This window comes from Gouania willdenowi, chromosome 3 (assembly GCF_900634775.1).
Source record: "Gouania willdenowi chromosome 3, fGouWil2.1, whole genome shotgun sequence".
Classification (NCBI taxonomy): domain Eukaryota; kingdom Metazoa; phylum Chordata; class Actinopteri; order Blenniiformes; family Gobiesocidae; genus Gouania; species Gouania willdenowi.
The window spans coordinates 20,192,776-20,215,896 of record NC_041046.1 but is presented as its reverse complement, the minus strand read 5'-3'; the positions used below and the strand labels follow the sequence as shown (position 1 = coordinate 20,215,896).

The following is a 23,121-nucleotide window of genomic DNA, read 5'->3' as shown; positions in this document are numbered from 1 at the left end:
CTTCTTGGGTGGCCCGTTCACTAAAATTAAATCTTTTGGTTTGACCAAGTTACCATAAGTCTCGATTTAATTCCAACCTTGCCAACTTATTTTTTGACCCTATGCCTCACTAGGTGTTGCCACCGAGATCAGTGAAAAGGTCACTTTTTCAGTGTAATTTTGTTTTTATCCAATTTTGAACAATCATTCAATTTTACAAATACTCCCTGCTAATGTTTTCAAATTTTACATTTATTTTATAATCTGTCTAAATGTTGATAATCACTCAACAAGTAGGAAGTATTTTGCCAGTGTAGGTTAGCATGACGGCGAGGTAACAGGAGCTGAGAACGAAGGAAATGGGAAATGGGAGGTTGTCGTGAACTGGAGAATAGGTCCACCTATGGCCGTAAGTAGCATAACCTCTTGAACTCAGTCACTGACATTGATGTAAAAATACGTAATTTCAAATCCAAATGCTCACTGCCATTGACGTAAAAATTGTGTTTTTTGAGGGCGGTTGCTTGGAGACTGTGTGACGGAGTTCTTTTATGAATATTAGCCTTGTATTATGATGTAGTGACCAACTGGTGCTATGTGGGTGGCAGTGGCGCACCTTTGGATGAGAGATTAGCCATGATTATCAAGGGCAAGTGGTGACACCCGGCATGTCCGGGAGGAGGAGGAAGTTTCGTGTGTGGGAACTGACAGGGGGGGTCAACAAAATAATAATTTTGCCATCAAAAGCTCAGTCTCAGTGTTGATTTTGTTGTTTTATAGATGGAAATCAACGTTGAGGTGTCACTAAAGCAAAAAGAAATGTTTCAAAGTCACTGTCAGGTTTTTTCAGAAAAAGCCTTTTTTCTCAGCTTTTTGTCAGACACTGGCAATTTGTGTGAAACTTGCTTCTATTCAACTGCTGATTACGGAAGAACAATTTATTTTTTCTGTTGAAAGTAGAGAATAATCTTTCAGAATTTGGTGTCAGAATTCAGATTGTCAAAGTACAAAAGATTCTGTGGGTCTTGCTCTAAAATGGCTGGCAGTGAAGAATGTAGCCGTTCTGAAAATGGCTGGCAGTGAATGAGTTAAGAAGGTCTGAGTAATGTCATGGATGGCCCAATCCAATACTGACATTAAAAAAAAATTAAAAAATATCGGATTATACCAGCTGCATCTAAAATCTCAGATACAATATATGGTACATAGTTTTAATTACAGTTATTGAGGTTATTTTTAAGGGTCTTCTAAATTATTTTATTGAAGAATATTCTTTAGGTTAAAATGTACATAAGCCATTGGTTAATAAATAAATGGGTTAGTTTTTCTCATGCTGTTGCTCACTATTATTCTCTGAGTAGTATCACCCTTTTTTAACATTCTACACTACAATGTAAGTATTAAAAGTATGTATGAATAACGCCAATATCGATATTGGTATTGGCCAATACTTAAGAATGCAACATTGGTATCGTTTGGGAAATGAAAGCCTTTTATTAGGACACCTCTTCTATCAGTTCAGTTTTTTACACAATTTTAGTCTTTTCAATTGTCTTATTGCTACTCCCTGGCTCAGAGGTAGAGCCAAGTCAAAGCCTGGGTGCAAAAGCAACAGTAGTTGTGTTTCCATTAACCTTGGAAATATCGCTAAAACGTTTATACGCTTTCATGAGGAGAAATTTCAGACATTTTGATGTGAAATGTGTTGCAAAAGCGCTATGGAAACGCTTTTTCTGCAAATACGCGTCAGAACGTGACGTACATGGTCACATGACTTGAGTTGCCTGATCACATGACCACTTCTCTCAGAGAGAAAACATGACGTGGTACGTGTAGACAGAAGAGGAGACCGGGACATTAGTCTTATGCTTAAAAATTATTACTGCCATATTAGACGTGAAACAACAAAGGAATTCAGAGTGTTATAGGGAGGTTTGGAGCGGCAAAGTCTCACAGGATGAGATTTCACAGGAGTTACAAGGCTCCTGGCCAAAACAGCCTTCAATAGAAACACGTTCAAAGCGCAATTATACTTTGTCGATATTTAGAAATATTGCTTTATTTAGTGAAAATCTGTAATGGAAACCCAGCACTTTATCATTTTCCAATATCATGCATGATCCACCAGAAATTAATACTTACTTTGTCATTAAGTAGTCTGATTCCGATTCCGATTCTCAATTTCGATTCCTGTTCTAAATGATTCTCGGTTCCGATTCTTTGAGTTGTGCAGGTCAACAAGTCACAGATTTCACAGGATAATTTTTTAATTTGAAAAAGCCTTTAAACAGGTATTTTTTATTAATTCACTTAGTTGATACAGTTTAATTTGGTTGCTGTAATGTAACTACGGTATTCAATTACAAAGGTCCCCAACTGTAACTGTAAAACTGAAACTTGCTGAAATGAAACTACAAACAAGTTGTCAGCAGTCTAAAAAACAAATAGATGCAGCCCAGGTAGATGTGAAACTAAATAAAACAAACTCAAACCCTGGAGCAGTCATGTGACAAATCAATCAATAGTTCTTGTTGAGAAATATTATTATTATTCTGGATACAGTGGAAACAGAAACAATAAAAATAGTTATATTGTGAACCTGTTTATATTGTACGGAACATATTATATACATAAATGTAATCGGAGTCTAAGGCTACACAAAAAAACACCGCTTTAAAAAAAAAATAGACTAATATAAGTCTTTATTTGGGTGATTCTGCGCTTTCGCAACTTGCGGCGATGACGCGCTGGTGACAACTTAATCCAAGACGGCGGCGGCCGGGACTACAGCCGACACTATTTAATAAGAGCCTTAAAAGACATGGATATAATGAAAAGAGTGGATGGACTGAGCCATAAACATGCAGACTTTCACACTGACACACACAGACTTATTAATCAAACACGGACCTCGGTAAACGCGGTAAACGAAACAGGCTTCACCGGTCGGCTGGCACTAGGACCCGGAGGCAGAGTAAATGTGTCCCCGTATTGCATTCACAGGCTGTAATATCACCGGTTTATCATTTTACCTGTTGTTAGAGCTACTATCTTTACCAGAGAGCAACTATTTATTCCTGGTGATTGTTTTCCGCAGTTTTACTGGGCTTTTTACCAGTGATTCGCTCCTATCCCCGCCGGACCAAACTGAAACCATAGCCAGACACACACACACGCGCGCCAGAGACACGCACACGCCAGAGACACACGCACACGCCAGAGAAACACACACACACACACACACAAGTCACGTTCTGAACGCATATTATACAAACCCCGCGTAAGCAAACAGAGCAAGCCGCGGAAACAAACTAGTGTGGGCATTTAGGAATCAAAAAAAAGAATCAAAATGCAAACATCTTCGTAACGGTTCTGGAACCGGACGTTAGGAACCGGTTCCTATTTGGAACCGGTTCTCGGTGCCCAACCCTATCAATAAGACACGCTCAAAGCAAAATTTGTATACAATAATCAACTATTCATCATAATTCTTAAAATTAGCTGATTGTTTGCAGACACTTAGCTACTGCTACTGCTGTAAGGTGACCTGTAGGAACTGTCCTTTTGCTGAAAATGCTGCATGTCTTTAATCTTTCATCAATGACACTAAGAGCTACGTACCCTGCTGTAAGTCATATCTTTTATCTTAATAATAAAATGAAAATACTGTCCCACCAAACTGAGTGAAATCTTCTGCCTGGACCATCTGTTCAAAAAACAAGACAAATCCACAGGCCACTTAGCAACATACAATAATTTACTGTCCCTTTCTAATATTGAGAGACAAAATACAATTTCCTCCATTTCCACAAGAATATCAGTTATTTTATCATAACAGGTTTGAGCAAACATTTTGATATGTAAAAATGCAGAAGAAAAAAAAAACTTATTTGACAGGTCATGTTTTAGAAGACCAAAGAATGACTCATCATTAGGATGACCCTGTTTTTGTCTGGACCGTGTTAGGTATATGCAAGCAAGCATTGGAGTTATGTCTAAGCGTGTGTGTGTGTGTGTGTGTGTGTGTGTGTGTGTGTGTGTGTGTGTGTGTGTGTGTGTGTGTGTGTGTGTGTGTGTGTGTGTGTGTGTGTGTGTGTGTGTGTGTGCATGTGTGTGGCGCTATCACCCCACCCCCCTTACCATATGTGCCCTGTGCTAATTTACAGTGCTAAGGGCCAGTGCACACAAACAAGGCCACGGCTTCATCTGGTGCACACATTCAAGAACAGACAGAAAGTTATTCCTATACCACTACTGCTAATCATCTCCATTGATTTAGTGTGATTATATCTGACACCACAAGCTAATTACCATGTTGTAATACTCCACAATGCACATCAATTATATTTATGCTGCTGATAGAAAGCCCAAAGTTCTTCCATCCTTTACCCTGACCTGGAAAATGGGGGGTGCTTGAATAATCAAACTAGTGTGAGCATTTCCAGCACCGCTATGTGTACACCTCTTAAGGATTAAATGAGTTTTAATCTTTATGACTGCTAACAAAGCTCATAAAGATCTTCAGCACCGAGGTCAACTGTTGAGCTTTGAACAACTAATTGCTTATCAAATTGGCAACATAAACTGTTTTCATAACTGGTTTCAATATCTCAGTAAAAACACAGATAAAAAGGCAGTTGTTGTCACACATTCTCAGTTTAGATTCTTAGTTCACACTATATTGATTATGTTTCTAGAGACGATTATAATGAATAAAAGCTCCAATGTTGCTGGGTTTTTTTTCCCCTCAAGACAAATTAAAATGTATTTGTAAAAACAAGTCCCTATCCACTATTACTAAACTATGTTGTTTGTGTGTTCCTCTTGTATACCTGCCATACTAACAGGCCTTAGCATGTGTTTTGAAAGACATTTTTGAGAGATCATTGCCCTTTGTTCAATTTTAGATTTGCAAGTTTACCTGAATATAGGAGTATGACCAGGCTTGGGTTTATTCCATGAGAAATGAGAGGGAACTGAGAGAAACTGTTCAACAAGTCCATCCTTTTTCAGGCCGTGTAAGGTTTCATCTGAAGGGGAATCTAGACTAGGAGACATATTTCCTGGCTCTTCCAGCCCGAGGTCTCCTTTCCCAGACTGCAAAGTTGTTCTGTCCTGTGATGTCTTTCTTGTCTTAGATGGGATATCTGCCTCTGATGGGCAACATTGAAACGGTGAAATGCCTAAGGTGGGACTTCCAGTCCATGTGTCTTCTGTTATGCTTCCCCGAGGTGAAGGTCCTGGTGTAGGTGTGGGCGAGTGATGAGGTGACAATGAGCTGGAGTAACAGATGTCGGCGCTAGAATGGCGCCTCTTCCCACATGGAGAATTGGGACGAGAGGAAGGCCTAGAAGGTGGGCGTGGACTGAGCCAATTTTCATCGGTGACACTAGTGCGTGGTGAGTGGCAGGGGGATTGTCTGGGTGACAGGCTGATGGAGTGGGAGTGCTGCACAAAGGCTGGGTGGTGCTGCTGCCAGTATGGCTGCTCCTCCAGCACTCCACCAGCAGTTTGAGGAGAGGCACAACCCGGAGTGGTCAGAGGGGAGCCCAATGTAAACCGGGCAGCTGCTTCGTTCAACTCTGAGTCCACATCGTCGTAGACATGTGAAAAGGATTCACAGGAGGAGGCATCAGAAAACCAGCTTCTTGAAGAGAGGCTACTGCAAGGGCTTGGGCTAAGTGATGAGTCCCGGTATGAGTGGTCCAGGGGCAAATACAGGTGGTCTCTGGTCAAAGGCCTATCACCATGGTACTCCCCCTCAGGACCATTGGCCCTCAAAACCTCCTCATTAGCATCCATCTCTTGCTGGCAGCTTGGGGAGATTGAAGTGATCTGTATACTGGGGCACTCAAAAGCCTTTGGTGCAGCAGAGGGCAACAGAGGAGAGGTGCCATACTTGGAGTTTTGTACTTCGTAACTGGTTTGCTCAGGTCCTGGTTTGTGTGACAGAAGGCGCGGTGAAGTACTGATGATTTGTGAGTGAGCTTGCATTCCATGACATTGAAGACCAATCGACTGGTGGTTGGTGACCATAGACTGGGGCTGGCCCACATTAAGGATGTAAAACGATGTGTTCTCATCGGGCTCCAGATCTAAGAGAGGGAAAAAGAGAAAATAATCTGGTTAAAACAAAACGTGCAACTTTTATTGGTTCCTAATATAAACATTAGCTTAAATGTTCCAGTATAAAGTTGGCTTACACATCCACAAAGCGTAGGCAAAGGATACCATGAAAAAGTTTACCCCAATATACAATCAGTGAGACATCATTGTAATGATAACAATATTGGAGAAATAAAATAAAATTAAATTAAAAAAAAACATGGATATGAGAATTACTTTTAAATGGCTAACAAATACTCTTTTTTGGGTAACACTTTACTTTAAGTTTTTTATACATAAGGCAAACATAATGTCATAATCTGTCATTAGCATGAATAAGGTGTCATGAATGCTGTCATTAAGTGTTCACTAAATTATGACACTGTTGGAGCTATGTTTGCCTTTTTTGGGTTAGGTGGAGGGATATAGTGGGGTTAGGGTTAAGGTTAGGGTTAGGATAAGGAACAAAACTTAATGATAGTCTTCATGACAACTTATTCATAATAATGACAGTGTAACGTCAGCCTTTTAGAGCTGAGTAGAGAAATCAATTTCATCGATCTTTAATCAATTGTATTGAAATTTTTCAAAATCAATTCAAGGGTGCTGAAATCGATTTCTTTTTTTACTCTAACCCCTGTAGTCTTGCGCATAGTTTGGCGTTAGCAAAGTCAAGTACAGTACGAGAGTGCATTCAATTCAGCATTCAAAAATGGCAGATGAAGCTCCGCTGGGTAAGCTGTCCCAACTTAAGTCAGAAGCTTGGAACCATCTTATGCATTTCCAAATACATTTGAAAGATCAATACTGAATCTAAATTGAAATGCGAATAATCAATTTAAAAACATATTAATTAAAATCAAATCATTCAGGAAACTGGCCATGCTACCCAGCACAACAGTCTTTATGTATAAAATTTCAAGTAAAGTGTTATCATTTTTTGTGCTATATTTGTGCAAAGGAACTTGCACTTGCCCTGCTACTAGTTCCTCATGTTTTCCCACAACACCTCTTTACACTGATTACCAGAATGAGATCAAAGTATTTTATAATATTATTATAGTTATAGTGACTGTTGCCCTGAGTTTGCACTTGAGTCTAGTTTCAGGGAATTGGATGCTAGAGTGTTGCTGGGCAGTGGGCAGTCATCCAGGCACCGTTCCAAGAGGGATAACCGATGAACAGCACAGCTCAGGAAACATATTCACACAAAGATGCGTGTTGTCGCCTGTCATCACAGCTAGGGCCAGCAGGCTATTTATACCAAAGGTCATCCGGCACAGGCAGCCTGTACACAAACAAACACACCCACTCGCAAGCAAATAGACAGGAGTCCATTGTGTGCACAATTTAGTTGAACTTTATTGATAAAGCTCCACCGACTCTGCTCTCCTGCTCCTGTTAAAAATGCCCCCCCCCCATCACGCCTTTTTGATTACCGCAAATACAAGCAATGATCCAAGCACTTAATACAGGGTTTTTCAACCTTGGGGTTGTAAGGTCGCCTGGAATTTAAATGGGGTCGCCTGAAAAGTAATTGGAAATTTGTGATATTAAAATGGGGTCACGATCCAAAAGGGGAAGCACTGACTTAATAAGTAAGAATGTTGCTATTCTATGAAAATCTGAACTGAGAACAAACAGATAGGGCAGCTTTTAAAGCAAAGTCCTTGTACTCCTTCAGGGACGTGTTTAAAGGTGTCGGTACTTTTGTAGCTCATCCACCAGTCTCTCCTCTAAGCTTGTCTTTATCTCTCGTGCTCTCACCAGGCAGCGGGTGAAATGCAGGTCGGTGTTACAGTTAAAGCGGGTCGATACATGCCGAACAGTGTTTTGTGTGAAACCAGGTATGCGGACAAGTTTGTGAAATCTGAGCTTTTACCTAATTGGATGTCCGCCCGAGTATGTTTGAGCCTTTAGAGTTACAGGTGATCACACAGTGATCTTCTTTAACTGTAAAAGTTAAAATATCATTGAAGCATGAGAGCAGCTTAGCAAGGATAGTTTCAAAGTTTGTACCACTTTGGTCTCCTTTTCACGGCTTGCCTATCACATGACCGAGCATTGGACCCAACGATGAAAGCATCTGAAGAAAAGTAATAGAAGGAAAAAAGAATAGATAATAAAAAATGAGTATTGGTAAATATATTAAATCACTCATTCATATTGATGGGGTAATCTGTGCCCAACTGCTTCTCAGACTCATAAACATTATATGGGGCAATGTGAGCAACACTTCCTAAACAAGGACATAACGGCCACGTCTGGGATAGAGCAGAATTAACAAATCGCCAACCTTTTGCTCAGTGAACAACCCACTTCTCCTCCAATGGTTGTTACTCCAAATATCCTTCCTTAAAATAGCTACAGTGATGCGTTAAAAATGAAATTATTTTGACAATTATTTAAACTCACTCTCCAAGTATCCTTACAGAGTAAATGAAGACAGAACCATTAAAAACCAGCCCATTATACCCTGTCTCTAAACTTTCCTGCACTCATTAATATGCTTTACCAAAATGAGTCAGACTGACAGACTACAACCGCATTCGAGTGGAACAGCATGCATCTTTAAATGTTAAGGGAAGAAAAGTAAAGTAAAGAGGAAGGAACAAACAAAACGGGAAGATGAAATCAGTCGAGACGATGCACCGACCTTCCTCTGCCCTCCTCTAAGGAACTGTTGTTGCCTAACACCGAAGAACCCATGGGGGAACAAAACATGAAGACACTCATTTGAAAGAGGCTAAAGCAGGTGACGGTAAATTCAGGAGGTCTTTAAAGAATGTAATAGTATCACAAACTTCAGACATTTTGATGTTTGCTTTGCTCAATAACTAGCTGCTATTGTAATTCATTCTTTATTCAAAAAAAAATGATTTAATCGATTTAGTGAATTTGTAACGATTTTTTTTGCAAATTCGAGTTTAAAAAATATATATATCTATATATATATAGATATATATATATATATTATTTTTTTTTCACCAGTTTTTTCTGACTTTTTCACGTTCCATCCTTGTGGGTTACCGTAGTGCAATGTGAGCTAGCCCCCTCTTTGTTTACATGTGTTTACCCTTTGAGTAGGCTATATGTGTGCCACAGGCATCTTTAATTTTGATTCTCACTATGCTGAGATGATATTTTTTTTAATTGTATTGTTCTGTTATAAAATATGTAGTTATCTGAGTTCTTAATCAGAAAATTGAAGCTACTGTGAAGTTGCTGTTGCACTTTTGCTTAAACCTGGATTAAAGCTTGAAATTGTTGAATGACAGAGCCTCATTTATTTTTTATTTTGGGATTGTTCTGTGCATTTTAACAATCACAGCAATAAAGTTGCACTTTTGACAATATATCTCATGTCTGCAGTCCTTTTCAGTGCATTGAAGAAAAAAAAAAATCGGAGTTTTGTTTTTTTTTTTTTTCTTTAGGCAAAATCGCCCAGCGTTAGCTAATAGCCTGATATACCAGCATCCTTTTGCGTATTCTCCGCCTTGTAGCGTCAACCCAAATAGATTTGAGCACACTGCCTGAAGCAGATTCAGATTCAGAAACCAAACATTGTTTGGTTGTATATTTTGAGAATATATGACAATGCATTCCTGTGCACATAGCTATATGATAATCCATGCAATGCCCAATGAAAAAAATAATATGTTCTTGTAGTCCAAACATCCACATAGAAAAGAGACAAGCACAAAATGATTTGTTGGTACTAAAAATGTATCACAATACCAAGAGGTTAAATATTTATTATTATTAGTTAAAAGAAAAATAAATTGCTTAAATTGTTCACTTATTGCGTTATGGTGATTGTCTTATTTGAAAACGACTCTCTTATAAGAGCTGCTTTTAGCTGACACACCAAACAAACCTGAAAGAGAGATCATTTAGGGCAGGGTGAAGCCTGCCTGGATGATTACTTGTTGATCAGCTGCAGCTTTTGTAAATTAAGTACTAACTATCCAACAAGTCATTACCCTGATTGCAGATGTTCACTCATTCGCAGTGCATCGCAACCTATAGAAGATATTAACAGGAATTAGTCATACAAAATTGGACTCTATGGCAGGGGTGGCGTCAAACTCATTTTAGTTCAGGGGCCAAATACGAAGCAGTTTGATCTTAAGTGCGCCACATATTTTATGCAGGAAAACAAGTACTTTCAACATTATTGTGACCTAGTTTCCACTTCTACGTATACATAAAATACAAAATATATAAGAAACCAACCAAATCCAAGCAATAAGTGACAGATATCAGTCAAAACAGGATATTTACTTTAACTTTCCTGGATATTTTGACCAATTTCTATTCAATTAAGGGAAATATCATGTTGTAATTTCAGGAAAGTAAAGGGTTTTGTAAGAAATTGGAGTTTTTTCAACTGGTAAACAATAAAAATGACTGCAATCATGAGATATAAGCACCAGGAAAACTGTGAGCCCCTGGAAATATTGTTGAGTTTTATTTACCCAATGATAAATGTTTTCTCTGTCATTTTTACTTTCTCCTGCGGGCCAAATTGGATGCTCCAAAGGGCCGGATTTGACCCCTGTATACATGTGCTCTTTGTACTTCATAAAACACAAATGATAATTCCAAAGATATTGCAGTTTTTTACTTGTATACCATGATGTTTTTTGGGTTCAAAATTATATTTAAAAAAATAATGTTAGTATCAAAAAAAAAAAAAAAAAGATCCACTGCTGCGATCACAAACTTTATCTACCTACTTTCAGTATTTCTAACATTATACTGTTAAACAGGAAGTAATTAATTATATTAATTGTCTCTTTATTACTGGTCACATACAGTTGTCATTATGGACACTGTTATTCCATCCTATCTACTCCTACATTAAATCAAAAAGATCTCAAATCTGTAGAACCAGTGGTTTTCTGTGTTTTTTTATGTGAAGATAGATGATGTTGTGCTTTGCATTGATGCTTGTGTGGCCCTGGTGACATTAACAGGAGTAAACAACTCATTACGGACATTCTGCTTCTCAGTCTGCTCAGATTCCCAAAAGGGAACCCCCTGTTGGGTAACCTGTACTGAAAAAACATTCATGACTTAAGTTACTTAGTTAATATGTTTTGCTGAACAGTTTAAAGTTGTTGGAAAGATATCAGGGAACAGTAAATGGTCTTTTATGTTTATCACTAGCATGCCCAAGGTTTTCTTACTCCTGTTGCCCTGCCCAGAGGCCGCCAAATGACACTCATTTGCAACTCAGTGGGCCACCTCTCTTATGTAATAAAGCCTTCGATCGGAATGTGCCAGCTGGGCAGTGACAAACTTTGGGGGTTGTGTGTAAATGATGGCCAGTGTTGAGAAACCAGTTTCTCCCAGGTAGATGTTTGTTTAATCCAAATAACATTATATGGAATTATTGGATAAGAATGGCCAAATTAATATGAGCCATGTGTGTTGTGATCAATTAATAAACCACAATAAATAAAATTAGAAAAGAAAAACAGTATTAACAGTATTCACTATTTACCTTATTGTTTTTGAAAAGTGCTTATAAATAAATGTATTGTTGCTATTTTATGGTAAAGCGAGATTTCCGAGTGTGAAAAGGACTGTTTGCTGCAATCTCTGACGTTTGGGGGTCTTTTGTTTGCCAACTGCATCACTTCGTACAACCCAGGCAGGCACATCACCATAGATGAGCAACTTTTTCCAACTAAGACTCGCTGCTGTTTCTTGCAATACATTGCAACGAAGCCGGACAAGTTGGTATCAGTTCTGGGTGGCATGTGACCTTAAATCCAAGTATGTGGCAAAATCATCCCATATCTTGGCAAAGACCCCAGTCGTCCACCTGGGGAGAGATTGTCTGAAAAATGTGGTGATGAAGCTTATGGAACCGTTTATGACAAAGAAGAACTGTTACAATCGACAATTTTTTCACTTCATTGTCACTAGCACGTCGACTGCACAGCCGGAAGACCACCCTCCTTGGCACAGTCAATAAGATTTACCGGGAGCTTCCAGATTCAGGTAAAAAGTATTTGGCCCGTGAGGAATTCAGCACACAAGTGTTTTCAACCTCTGGTGCCACACTGACTGTTTATGTGCCCAAACGAAAGAAGACTGTCTGCCTCCTCAGTAGCGTGCACAGCGTGGTGGAGACTGAGGCTACTCGGAAAAAAAAGCCGAACACAGTCACCGACTACAACAGCATGAAATGCGGTGTGGACGTCATGGACCACATGGTTCGAAAGTACACTGTGCGTTCAGGAACACGGCGTTGGCCAGTCGCTGTGTTTTACAACATGATTGACATTGCAGCGCTGAACGCACATGTGCTTTATCAGGCATGCACTGGGGTCAAGGAGAGAAGGGTGGACTTCTTGCAGGAGCTTGCAAATGAGCTTGCCCAGTCTCATATGGCAGCCAAGGAGGTGAATGAGCAAAACCTTCAGCAACAACCACCCACACCGGATGTGGGGAAAAGGGCATTGTGCCAGGTGAAGTGTTGCTGCAGGAAAAACCGTGCCACCAAGCGTTATATGTATTGTGACAAGTTTGCATGTGGCAAATGCATAAAGGAGGTGTGGCAGTGCCAGAATTGTTCACAAAATCTCTATTAAATAAATTTCACCAAGAATGCAAACAAACTGTTGCCGTCTCACTATTACTACTTACTACTTTCTGTTGCAAAAGTTGAAATATAAGTTGCAACCTCTATGTAGCTGCTGTATGGGAAACACAAAGGAGAATACAAAAGGTCTTTGTGTCCTGGAACCTACCTAGCCACCCCCCCACCCTAGCTGAGGGGGAGTAGTGGCCTCAGTAACATAACAATGGTCACAAGCTGAGTTGTTCACACCCGCCATCTGACACCAGCTTGGACTTTAAAGGTATAGGTGTCAAATGACACCACTCTGGTCATGCTAGTGTTATGCATATTTCAATCATCCACCATAATAAAGGGAGAAGAGAAGAAGATGGTGGCATTGTATGATGATGATGAGGGTTAAACAGGGTTAAGCAAGTTGCCTGGCCCAGAGCCTTCTCCTTGCTTTGAGATAAGATTAGCCAGCTACCTGAAACCACCAGTGTAGAAAAAGAGGTGCATGGGGGATCCCCAACTATCCAAGCCAAACGCCTAAATGTCACCCAAGAGAAAGAGGTCAGAGTGGTGGAAAGCAGACCAACGGGTCGAAGGAGGAGAAAAGAAAGAGGATGTATATTTTTATCAATGGCCTTGTTGGAAAGCTCCTGTACTGTTACTGAAAACCATGTGCGTCACATACTCCTCAGTGTCCATACATCAGACAGCCAATCTGGTTAAATAAAGATCTTTAAGAGGCTTTGCTGTACCTAAGCTAATAATAGTCACAACTAACTGAGCGACATTTTACTGAACCATGGTTAGGTGAATCTTTCAGACACAACACCATTAAAAATGTGTTTTGCAATAACCACAGGGAGCAGCCAGATCCGTTGGTGATGGTGCCATTATTTTGGCTTCTTGACCCAAAACACAATGAGGCTGCTGGCTAAGCGTCACACTGCCTTGGGAGTCTCACTTGGAAGATAATCCCTAGAGACTTTGTTCCTCCTCTTACTCTCACCACACGAAGTGTGTCAGAGTCCTGGGCCTGGTAGTGACACACAGGCCCACTTTCAAAGAAAGCACACTTAAGTTTAGATTGGGGGTTGATGGTGTGCCTGATGTTTTCCTGTCAAACTGTGTTTGCGTCGATAAAGTGTGAAGTATGAGTAAATTGTGTGGGTGGTGTATGCTCCTTAGTACATGTGGTTGTGCTTCTCTTCTTTCCTGTCATCATTTGTACACATTGCACAGGAGTGTTTGTATCTATGTACAAGCATATCACCAACACATATTACAGTCTTGAGTTACCAACTCACCCCAACATCATGTGTTGGTGAAGTGGGTGGGTAATCTAACCTGGGGTTACCTTTGTGGTGGGCAGGCGGGTTGATTAGTACAGGCTCTGATTACATCCAGTACAGAAGGCTTTGTATTCAGCCTGTTCTCCTCTTTCAGCTTAGGTCAGAACTGCAGTTGATCAATAGACCAGAGCAAACGTATACCATAACACCATGTAGGGTAAACTTCATTAAAATAGTCCTAATACCTCCAATTTCTACTCTTAGAAAATACCACTTTTCATTTCATCACCATGCAATATCTACCAAACTAAGGATCTTCTTTCAAATTTAAATCAGTTCACATCACTGTACGTATTTATAAGCGTATACAGTATATAAGTATGTTTAGGGTGGGCAGTTATTTATTTACATAAAAACTGACTAAATTCCACTATAATTTCCAATTAAATATCATTGATCAACACATTTGATAGTAAATTGTTTTATAATACGAGCATTTGTTGTGCATGTCTTGGTTAACACAGATATCTGTAGTAATTACTCACAGAGATCAAAAAGCCATTTAATTCCTTCCTCTGAGTTTTCCGAGAACTATGATCTTGGCTGATCACCTACATTTCTAAATACAGCCAGTGACGCACTTGCACACTTGTAGTGTAAGGGTTGGCCAACAAATGCGGCTTTAAACCTTACTTATTGGGTCGGTGCCAAACCTACTTGTGCTCCCTTTGTGCAGGTGATTTTAGGTATTTAAAATGTTTCATGTAAGCAAACATTGAATCTTAAGAGGAAGAATATATAAGCATGGTAAGATTATTCTAGAAGTATAAAGAACAAAGCATTTACACCAAAGAAATCCCGAATTGTCATGTTATGTCAGGGTTCCATCTAAATGCCTTCCTGTGTCGTCATGAACGACTCATCCTCCAACAGAGGCTTAACAATAGCAACCTAAGCCAATGTCAATATATACCAGCATCTTAATTATTCTTTTACTTAGGAATCTCCTGTCAAGATGATATTATGAGATAAAGAGATGAGTGTGTCGGGTGACCAGATAGGTAACAGATATCTAACAACAAAAAAACTCTCAAACACACTTTCTTTGAGCTTCAATGATTTGGAACTGTAGAAAGGTTTAAGCATAAATGAATACTAATTATCTGACATAACTCAAATTTCTACAAAAACTCTAAACCAAAAATGTAAAAAAGAGAGTACAAATTGGAAAATATTTTTTTTTTTAGATGGAAACCCAATTAAGTACTGTCAATTCAAGTTATTGACGTCAACCTCTTAATTTGGTTTGTCTTAGTTACAAAGCAACAAAAAGTTTGGTCTTGAGTCAATGCTACACTCCCCAACAATTCAGCAATTATTTTGTCCGTATTTAAAATGAGTGAAGAAAATCACTCTTCAACAAGGTTGACAAGTTCCCTTCAAACTCTAACACAATACAAATGCTTAGTGCTCTCTTGATAAACCAAAAAGTTAGACATCATTAAACCTTAGCAAGTGGGCAAAAGAGAAGAGAAGCCCAAATGTGCTGAAAGACTAGAAGTACTCCACTTTTTTTATTCAAGCCAGGTTTAAGACTTAGGAAAAGCCTAACCTTCTAAATATTAAATATTTATAGCTTTTGACCTTTCCAAACTACCTGAGAGCTACCCTTACCCTTGTCTTTGGTATCTACTATCAGGTTTTGGGGATCAAACCCAGCATACTGACTCAGCTGCCAGCTGGGATTTAAACATGTGTATGACACTAACTTTAAAATACAAAAAGTTATTCTTCAACTCTCCTAATTTCTAACCAACTTGTGTGGGAAAATTATATATGTATTGTGTCAGACATCCCAGGTTTTCAGTAGAGAAAAAAAAAATAAAATCAACATGGCCACCAAGCAAACAAAAGTGGCCTGCAATAACCCAGAGCAGATAACGTCAGAGGCCACAGCTAGTAAGTGTGACATTTAAACAATCTGTCAGAGCTGACTGTGCATGTGCCTGAAAGTCAGTGAGAAAGAGAGGGAGAGAGAGAGAGAGAGAGAGAGAGATTGCACTGTGCAAAGTAGAAAACTAAAACTAGAAAAAACTATGTAAAGTATGTGCCTCCCCTAAAACAGACAAAAAGAGAAAGGTTGAAGCTGCAGTATGTTGACTCGTGAGACTTGTATGGAAACAACCATGCTCCACCCTCCCCTCCCTGTTTCGAAACCTATTGTCCATTACCGGTATCCTCGTGAACGTGCATAACTGTGGAGCTCTTAGCAACTTTTTTTTCAATAGCGACAAGTTACAAATGTAGGGACTTTATCTTATGTTATTGAAGTTTTCTGATGTTTTAGTTCTGTCCTGTCCTGAGCAGCGGCTGCTGCCGTGAGCTCGTCCTCCACCACAAAGCTCACACAGGCGGCTGCAGCGATCCCAGCTGCCACTCAGAGCATACTGACAGTGACAACCACCACTCATGCATCCTGACTGCAAATGAATTGAGTCTGTTCTCTCCACCTCGGGTATGCTTCTCTTAGGTTTACATGCGATATATCCCATCTGTTTTCGCTCCCCCTCTGAAACCTGTACGTGGGCAGACCCTGTGCAGTCACAGGGATTTGTGAGGATGCAAAGACTTTAGACTGTTGCTTCGCTATGTCCGTCTTCCTTTTTCCGCTTGCCTTGCTGTCTAACCGTTGTGAAGTATCCACCATTGCACTTTACTACAGAGAACATCAACGTGCATTGACTTTAGTTGGGTAGCCAATAGTAACACCCCAAAACAGCTCATGAAGCACTCTATTTGTAAAAACATCGCTGAATGGCTGAATAGTCGTGTCATGCTCCTGGATTTTTAAAGATCTTATACAGGACCAAGAGAAGCAGCAACATTACAGTGTCCACTCAGAACACTTTGAATTACAATATGCTCAAAGGTGATTATGGATTTTTTTACCAAATAAAGCCAAAAAAAACTTACATACTGCAGCTTTAGGTTGTGTTTGACAGTGCTAGCTCTGTTGTACAAGTTTTAATTTTAGCATAGTTTTTTTGTGTGAAAAGTTAAACCAACCAAAAATGTTTCATTAAAGGTTTTAGATGCCTCAGATATTGGATTGAAAACTATGAACTACAAAAATCATGTCATCATAATTATTTCACATAGCATGGCAAGCAACAATGTTACAGTATTCCATAGCATTTTAACAAGGAAGAATTCTGTAGAGTAAAGCCAAACAGACAACCTAAATACTCAAACAAATTAACTTAACTCCAAACAGCTGTGATGCTGCAACCTTGACAGAATACATTACTGCATTGAAGAAAACCTAGATGGAAGAAGATCAACGTGTTCACTACGACAAGCCAAACTAAAGAACAAATAGAACGTAACTAATGAGGGTACCAGGAAGCAACTTAAATTTAACTAAATCCTATAGAGGTATGGATGATAGATGGGGAGTTAGTGGGAGGATCCGTGAAAGAAACATTTATAACAGGGACGGTTCTGTGTGGAGTTTATGCATCCATGTTCTTATGCAGACTGGGTTTTCTCCATATACTCCTTTTTTTACCACTGTTTCTTTTTCAGTTTAAAATTTTGGGGGGTGAAATAATAATGTAAAAAAAAAATCTTACCACAGAGTTGTGTTTTAAGGTACACTAATTTTGTGTGATATTTGGTCAAGGGATTATACTATGAGCTGTATGATTATTTGAGCTGCCAAAGGCCAAATTGTCGACATTCCACATTTGACCCATGCAGTAAAAAAACTCAAAACCACATGGGACCCTGCTGGAATATCAATCAACATCCTCTTGAAAATGAAAGTAAATGCTGCTGTGAACCAATAAACTTATGACTATGTTGTAATTTGCCTTATATAAATAAAGTTGAGTTGAGTTATTATACCTATTAGTATTTCACAAAAAAGAGATAGGAAAAAACTGCATAGATGAAAGGTACTAAAAGTTTGAATAAACCAGACAGAAATATGACAGAAACACAAAATAAAAAAGCAAAATTTACACCACTTTGCTATCTGTGCTGCACACACTGTGCCTACCCAGAATAGATGACTTAAAAAAAGAAAGAAAGAAAGAAAGAAAGAAAAATGTAGCTGAACTCATGAGATGAACAGCATTCTCTCCAATGTAATGTCGCCTCCGACATGTTGATGCAGCGCAGCCAGCGGTAGCTTCAGTTACACTAAATTTAAACTAGACAGATGGCACACATAGTTACTCGTGCCTCGCCCAGGGGAAACAAACGTCTCATTCATCACACTGGTCGCTGGAACCCTCTCTATTCAACAAGGTTAGGGGGCAATCACATGGTGATCTGACTCCACATGTAGACTTCATGCATGGTTGTCTGGCCTCTGTTACGTGGTAATTGAAATATGAATTTGGCGGTTAATGGTATTTGCTGAAACCACCAGCATTTGATCTGGAATTTTTTTGTCACCGTTGTTGATTGATTTACAATTCCAAATATTTACTTGTATTTAATATTTGGCCAAAGTTACCAGTGCACCTAAACACTGCATGCAACCAGTTTCACTTTTTACTGAATATATTTTAAACATACAGGTAGTCTCCAACCAATTTAAACTTTAAAAACATATTTGGATGCAATACTGAGAACTCTTCCGTTGTTATTATAAGAAAAAGTTACAAAGTTTCTTCTGACACACTCTACAATACTTTGTGTTGTTATAAAAGCTGTCTGTGTGATGGCAACCACCACTCAAACTTAAAATCGGGACACGTCTACACTCGCACAGAAAACACACCTGGCTCGAGTCTACAATGGTAGACACTCACCTGGCGATGTGGCACACAACATTTTTCCCCAATCCTCTCCTCGTTAAGATAGCAAATAGTTTGAGTAGTAAAATGTTGAAGGCTGCAGACGTGCTGGGACCAGAGGGATTCTCTTGCTCTAAGTATCAACAAGTCGCTAGAACCTGCTGTCTGCCCTCTGCCACTCTCTTCTGGAGCTCAAAATAGTCCACCATGAGAGCGATGTAATTTCAGTCTTTCCCACGACAAGGACTGAGAAGATTGTACTCTTAGTTCAAAGAAGCAGACCAATGGCAACAACATACACAAGAACAAAAAATACCTGTCTCTCGTTGCTGCCTTCAGTTTGGTCATTTAATGAGGGGAAAAACAAGCCTTATCAGATTCTCATATATATGCATGACTAACAATTTAGTGGTAAAAAAGCCACAACATGAGAGAAGAAAAATCCGACAAGTCACTAAACTGTCGAGGCAAATGCGAGCATCTGGTGATTTCATGAGGCCAGATCCTTCCCTCTGATGTCATTGGTGGTCTCCTTCATATCCTGAGGAAGCAGTAAGAAGACTCAAGTCCTGTTGGTGAACGCTCTGAAATTCTCTGCGACGGCAAACCTCTTAACATATCTTTCAATATATGAGACAAGAACAAACAGAACACGTGTTAATCACATCACCAAAATAAATATTTTTTTAAAAAAAGAACCTTTCAGTAGAATTACCCATTATCAAAAGATTAACAAAATTCCGTTGGTGTTCCTCTCGTCAACAACTAGTGGTTAGCCTCTCGCTTCATCTTCCAGCCAGCCATCTGAGCCCCACATGGCATGTCTGGGCTGACAGCCAGACACCTTCACAGTGGCTCTACTACTCTGCCACCCATTATGGGCTTGTCCATCTACCCCCACCCACCCAACTTTGGCCTGATACCATCTCTCATATCCAAGAAGAACACTCCATTAAGTGACCTGCATAACCCCTGACTCACCAACATGCATTTCTATTCGTTAGTCACTTCCCACTCAAACTGCATAAGTTTGGTTTTACTGATCAAACATGCACCCAAGCCACCTACTGCCATATGTTATAGTGCATAAATTTAGATAACCAACCAATCACTTAATGGCCAATAGTGACAAGTTTCCATTTTTTGGGTTGAATCCCGCTCTATCCAAGTCATTGTCATTGTGTCCTTGGGCAAGGCACTTTAACCATGTTGCTTTGTATGAATGGGTATGAACTGTGCATGAATGTTGGTTGTAGTCAGTAGGCACGAAATGACAGCCACGCATCTGTCAGTATGCCCCAGGGCAGCTGTGGTTACATTGTAGCTTACAATCACTGGTATGACTGATGTAAATGAATAATAATTTCTGTACGTGCTTTGAGTCTCCTTGGAAAAAACGCTATATAAATCTAAGCCATTATTATCATGTCAATACTGTAGCTACACATAGCCCTCTGCGTCAACGTGGACCCCTACACCATAGCCTGACGCGCGCCTCCAAAAAATCCTGACTCAACAAAAACATATTTCTGGCAAATGCTTTTTCATCAGTGAGATGTTAGTCAGGTATGAACCCAGCAGGTCTCTCAGATCTATGGACACAGGTCAGATAATGAAGCCCAGAGCTCACACTAAACATGGTGATGCTAAAGTTAAAGGCACTTTTTTTCTCTACTGCACATGATTGTGAGGGAGATTTTTGGTCATGTTGTTGATGTAATGTGTGCGTTAATGATTTTAATTGATTTTACTGATGATTTTAAAGGCTCATTGATTTTAAGCTGTTGAATGTTTTATCATGTAAAGCACATTGGGATGCCTTGTGTATGAAATGCGATATACAAATAAATTTGCCTTGCCTTTTTCTGGTCATTCTTGAGTCAGCAGTACGCCACTATTCTAAATATTTGGTCACCCAGTGTGAGTGTTGTTTCCACAATGTATCATGTCAAAAAGAGAATAATCAAGATCAGAAAGCATGACCACTTTTACAACTCCTTTTTGAAGCACTACAAGGAGGATTTCCTTTCAACACATGACACACTGCTAAATGGAGTCCAATTATGGACAAAAGGTATGTGTTTTCTGTTTTTACTGCAATGTCTCTGTACCTACAGTATTTTATTAAAAACAGACGGTCAGTCCTAGCGAACAACTTGTTTAAAGTTATTCAGCATCTGTCCCAGTTATGCTAAAAGGAAGAGGGACCAGGATGACTGAAGCAGATGACAAACCTAGAAGAACTAAGGATAGCGCTACAGCAGAAGCTACCGCAAGGGTCTGAGGAATACTCCAGGTTTTTGCTAACGTGCTCCAGATGATGCCAGAAGACAGCAAACCTGAAGTTATAAAGTTTACAGCTTGAGCCACGAAAGTAGTACACTTTTTATACTTTAAATGTTTGTATTTTTCATATGTTTATATTGAAGAATAAAGCGCACGTTTGTTTTGAAAAAGTTATTTTGATGTCCAACACCATATACACACATGGTTAGGTAGGTAAGTATGAATTAAATTGTAAACTGCTCAAGACTTAAAACATAACCCACATCATACACACAGTGCATAAAAAAGATTTAGGTTAGTTTATTCACATTACGGACTGAGTGTGCCCTGGCACGCCACCTCATTTTGCCATGCCGCGGTCCCTTGTGGTGGCTGAAAGAAAGCCATCAGGTCCCTCTAACACAGCCAAGCAGCTTTGGTGGAACGGGTCGTGGACATCTATGCGGGATCCACAGATTGGACAGGATTTGAGTCATTGGCCACCACTTGTTTCCACTCGCCACGCTGCACCGATCCAGAACTGTCAGTGTCCACAAAATGCAGAGAGATGTATCTGCTCTCTGGATGCTCACCTCATCAGCATTGGTAAGGTAGTTACCAACGCAGTAGTTACCACACCTTTTCTGTTGGCTTAACATTTGCAATAAAATTCGATGAGCTCCATCTTGGTTGCTATAATTTACTATGACTGGAAGATAACCAAGGACTTTTTAATGTCCCTCTGAAACCACACACACCCCTAGCGGTATGGCAGTAAATTGCAGACTGACACGTTCCTTCAACGCAGAACTACCTACACATTCGTAATGGGTACCTGTAGTAAATTTTAACTGCAAGCTCTATCAATAGATAATATATAATACTGGAGTTTTAGTCTAGTAACGTTTTTAAAAAGTCCTTGTTGAGCAGCCAGTAGGAGAAAAAATCTGGTCGTCAGGGAGACATGGTTGCCGCAATTTTGCTCACCAGAAACGCTTGCAGTAACATAATGATGATGATGCGTTAGGGTACCTCTCGAGCAGTTTTTCTCCTCTAAACCACTAAGTAAAACCTTAATAAACTTGTTTTCACATACGTTTTGTTTTCTCAATAAAATGAATTCTCATTTTCCTTCTCACTGACGTTTGGCAAAAAAAAGACCTGCTTTATAATGTTTCAAAAGCCAAAATTAGAGATAATGTTATCTTTTTAAACTGGTTAACAGTCAGAAAGAAAGAAAAAAATTCACACTCTTTAGAAAATTATCCATAGCATTCCATTAGTGGGTATTGGGTAAACATTTTGACAATTCTTTAGTAGAGTGTCATATGTTTCATGATGTTAGTACTTTGTAAGTGAAAATGTTAATGAATAGAAGGCAGGCTATTTAATGCATAATGGATCAATAAGTAACTGTGTGTGGGGACGCGACCCCAATAAAAAAAAATAAAAGTGGGGTGATATTTTTTATCAATCCCCCATAGTTTTAACTCTAGACTTTTTAAAAGGCTGGCCCAAGTATAAATTAATCAAAATGTTGATATTATTTTATATTTGTACTTTGTAGGTAGTTTCCCACATCGAAAAATTGGTTGCTTCTGCTAAAGACTATTAGAATATATATATTATATATCAGCTGATATAGTCATATCCAATCAGGTTCAATTGCTGCTTAAATGTGTTTTTTTATTATTATTATTATTATTATTATTATTATTATTATTATTATTATTATTATTATTTCAGTTACTGAAACTATCATCATTACTTATTCCATAAATGGTAATGGTCAAAATACATATATTAACCTAAGACTGCTGCAGAGATCATATATAAGTGATTGCAGAGATTCACACAAATTCAATGTCAGTAAATGTTTTCCTGTCATTTGATAACAAAGATGTTTTTCAACAAAATCACACAATGCAATTTTGATGATAAGAAAGACTAACTTTCTACAAAAGCAGCTCCTGCAACATCTACCTATCAAAGAAATTGAGAGACTTGCTCTCTTACTAATGCTACATATAATAATATGGAGGAAAGCCTACTGGTAAAGTTTAACAGTATTTTGTCTTCAAAAACATAAATG

General features: G+C 39.1%; 1 protein-coding gene across 2 annotated transcripts in view; it reads right to left on the bottom strand.

Moving 5' to 3' along the window:
* nfatc3a (nuclear factor of activated T cells 3a) overlaps positions 1 to 23,121 on the bottom strand; it is an 82,507-nt gene that overhangs the window by 54,829 nt on the left and 4,557 nt on the right. The window contains exons 1-3 of one of the 2 annotated variants that reach the window (XM_028475906.1): positions 19,480 to 19,580; positions 18,780 to 19,384; positions 4,901 to 6,074 (exon numbers count right to left, since the gene is read on the bottom strand). In XM_028475906.1, coding sequence (XP_028331707.1) covers positions 4,901 to 6,074; positions 18,780 to 18,801 — 1,196 coding nt within the window. In that variant the 5' untranslated portion in view covers positions 18,802 to 19,384; positions 19,480 to 19,580. Of the gene's footprint in view, positions 1 to 4,900; positions 6,075 to 18,779; positions 19,385 to 19,479; positions 19,581 to 23,121 lie in introns of those variants that run through there. The other variant, XM_028475896.1, reaches the window with a different exon arrangement.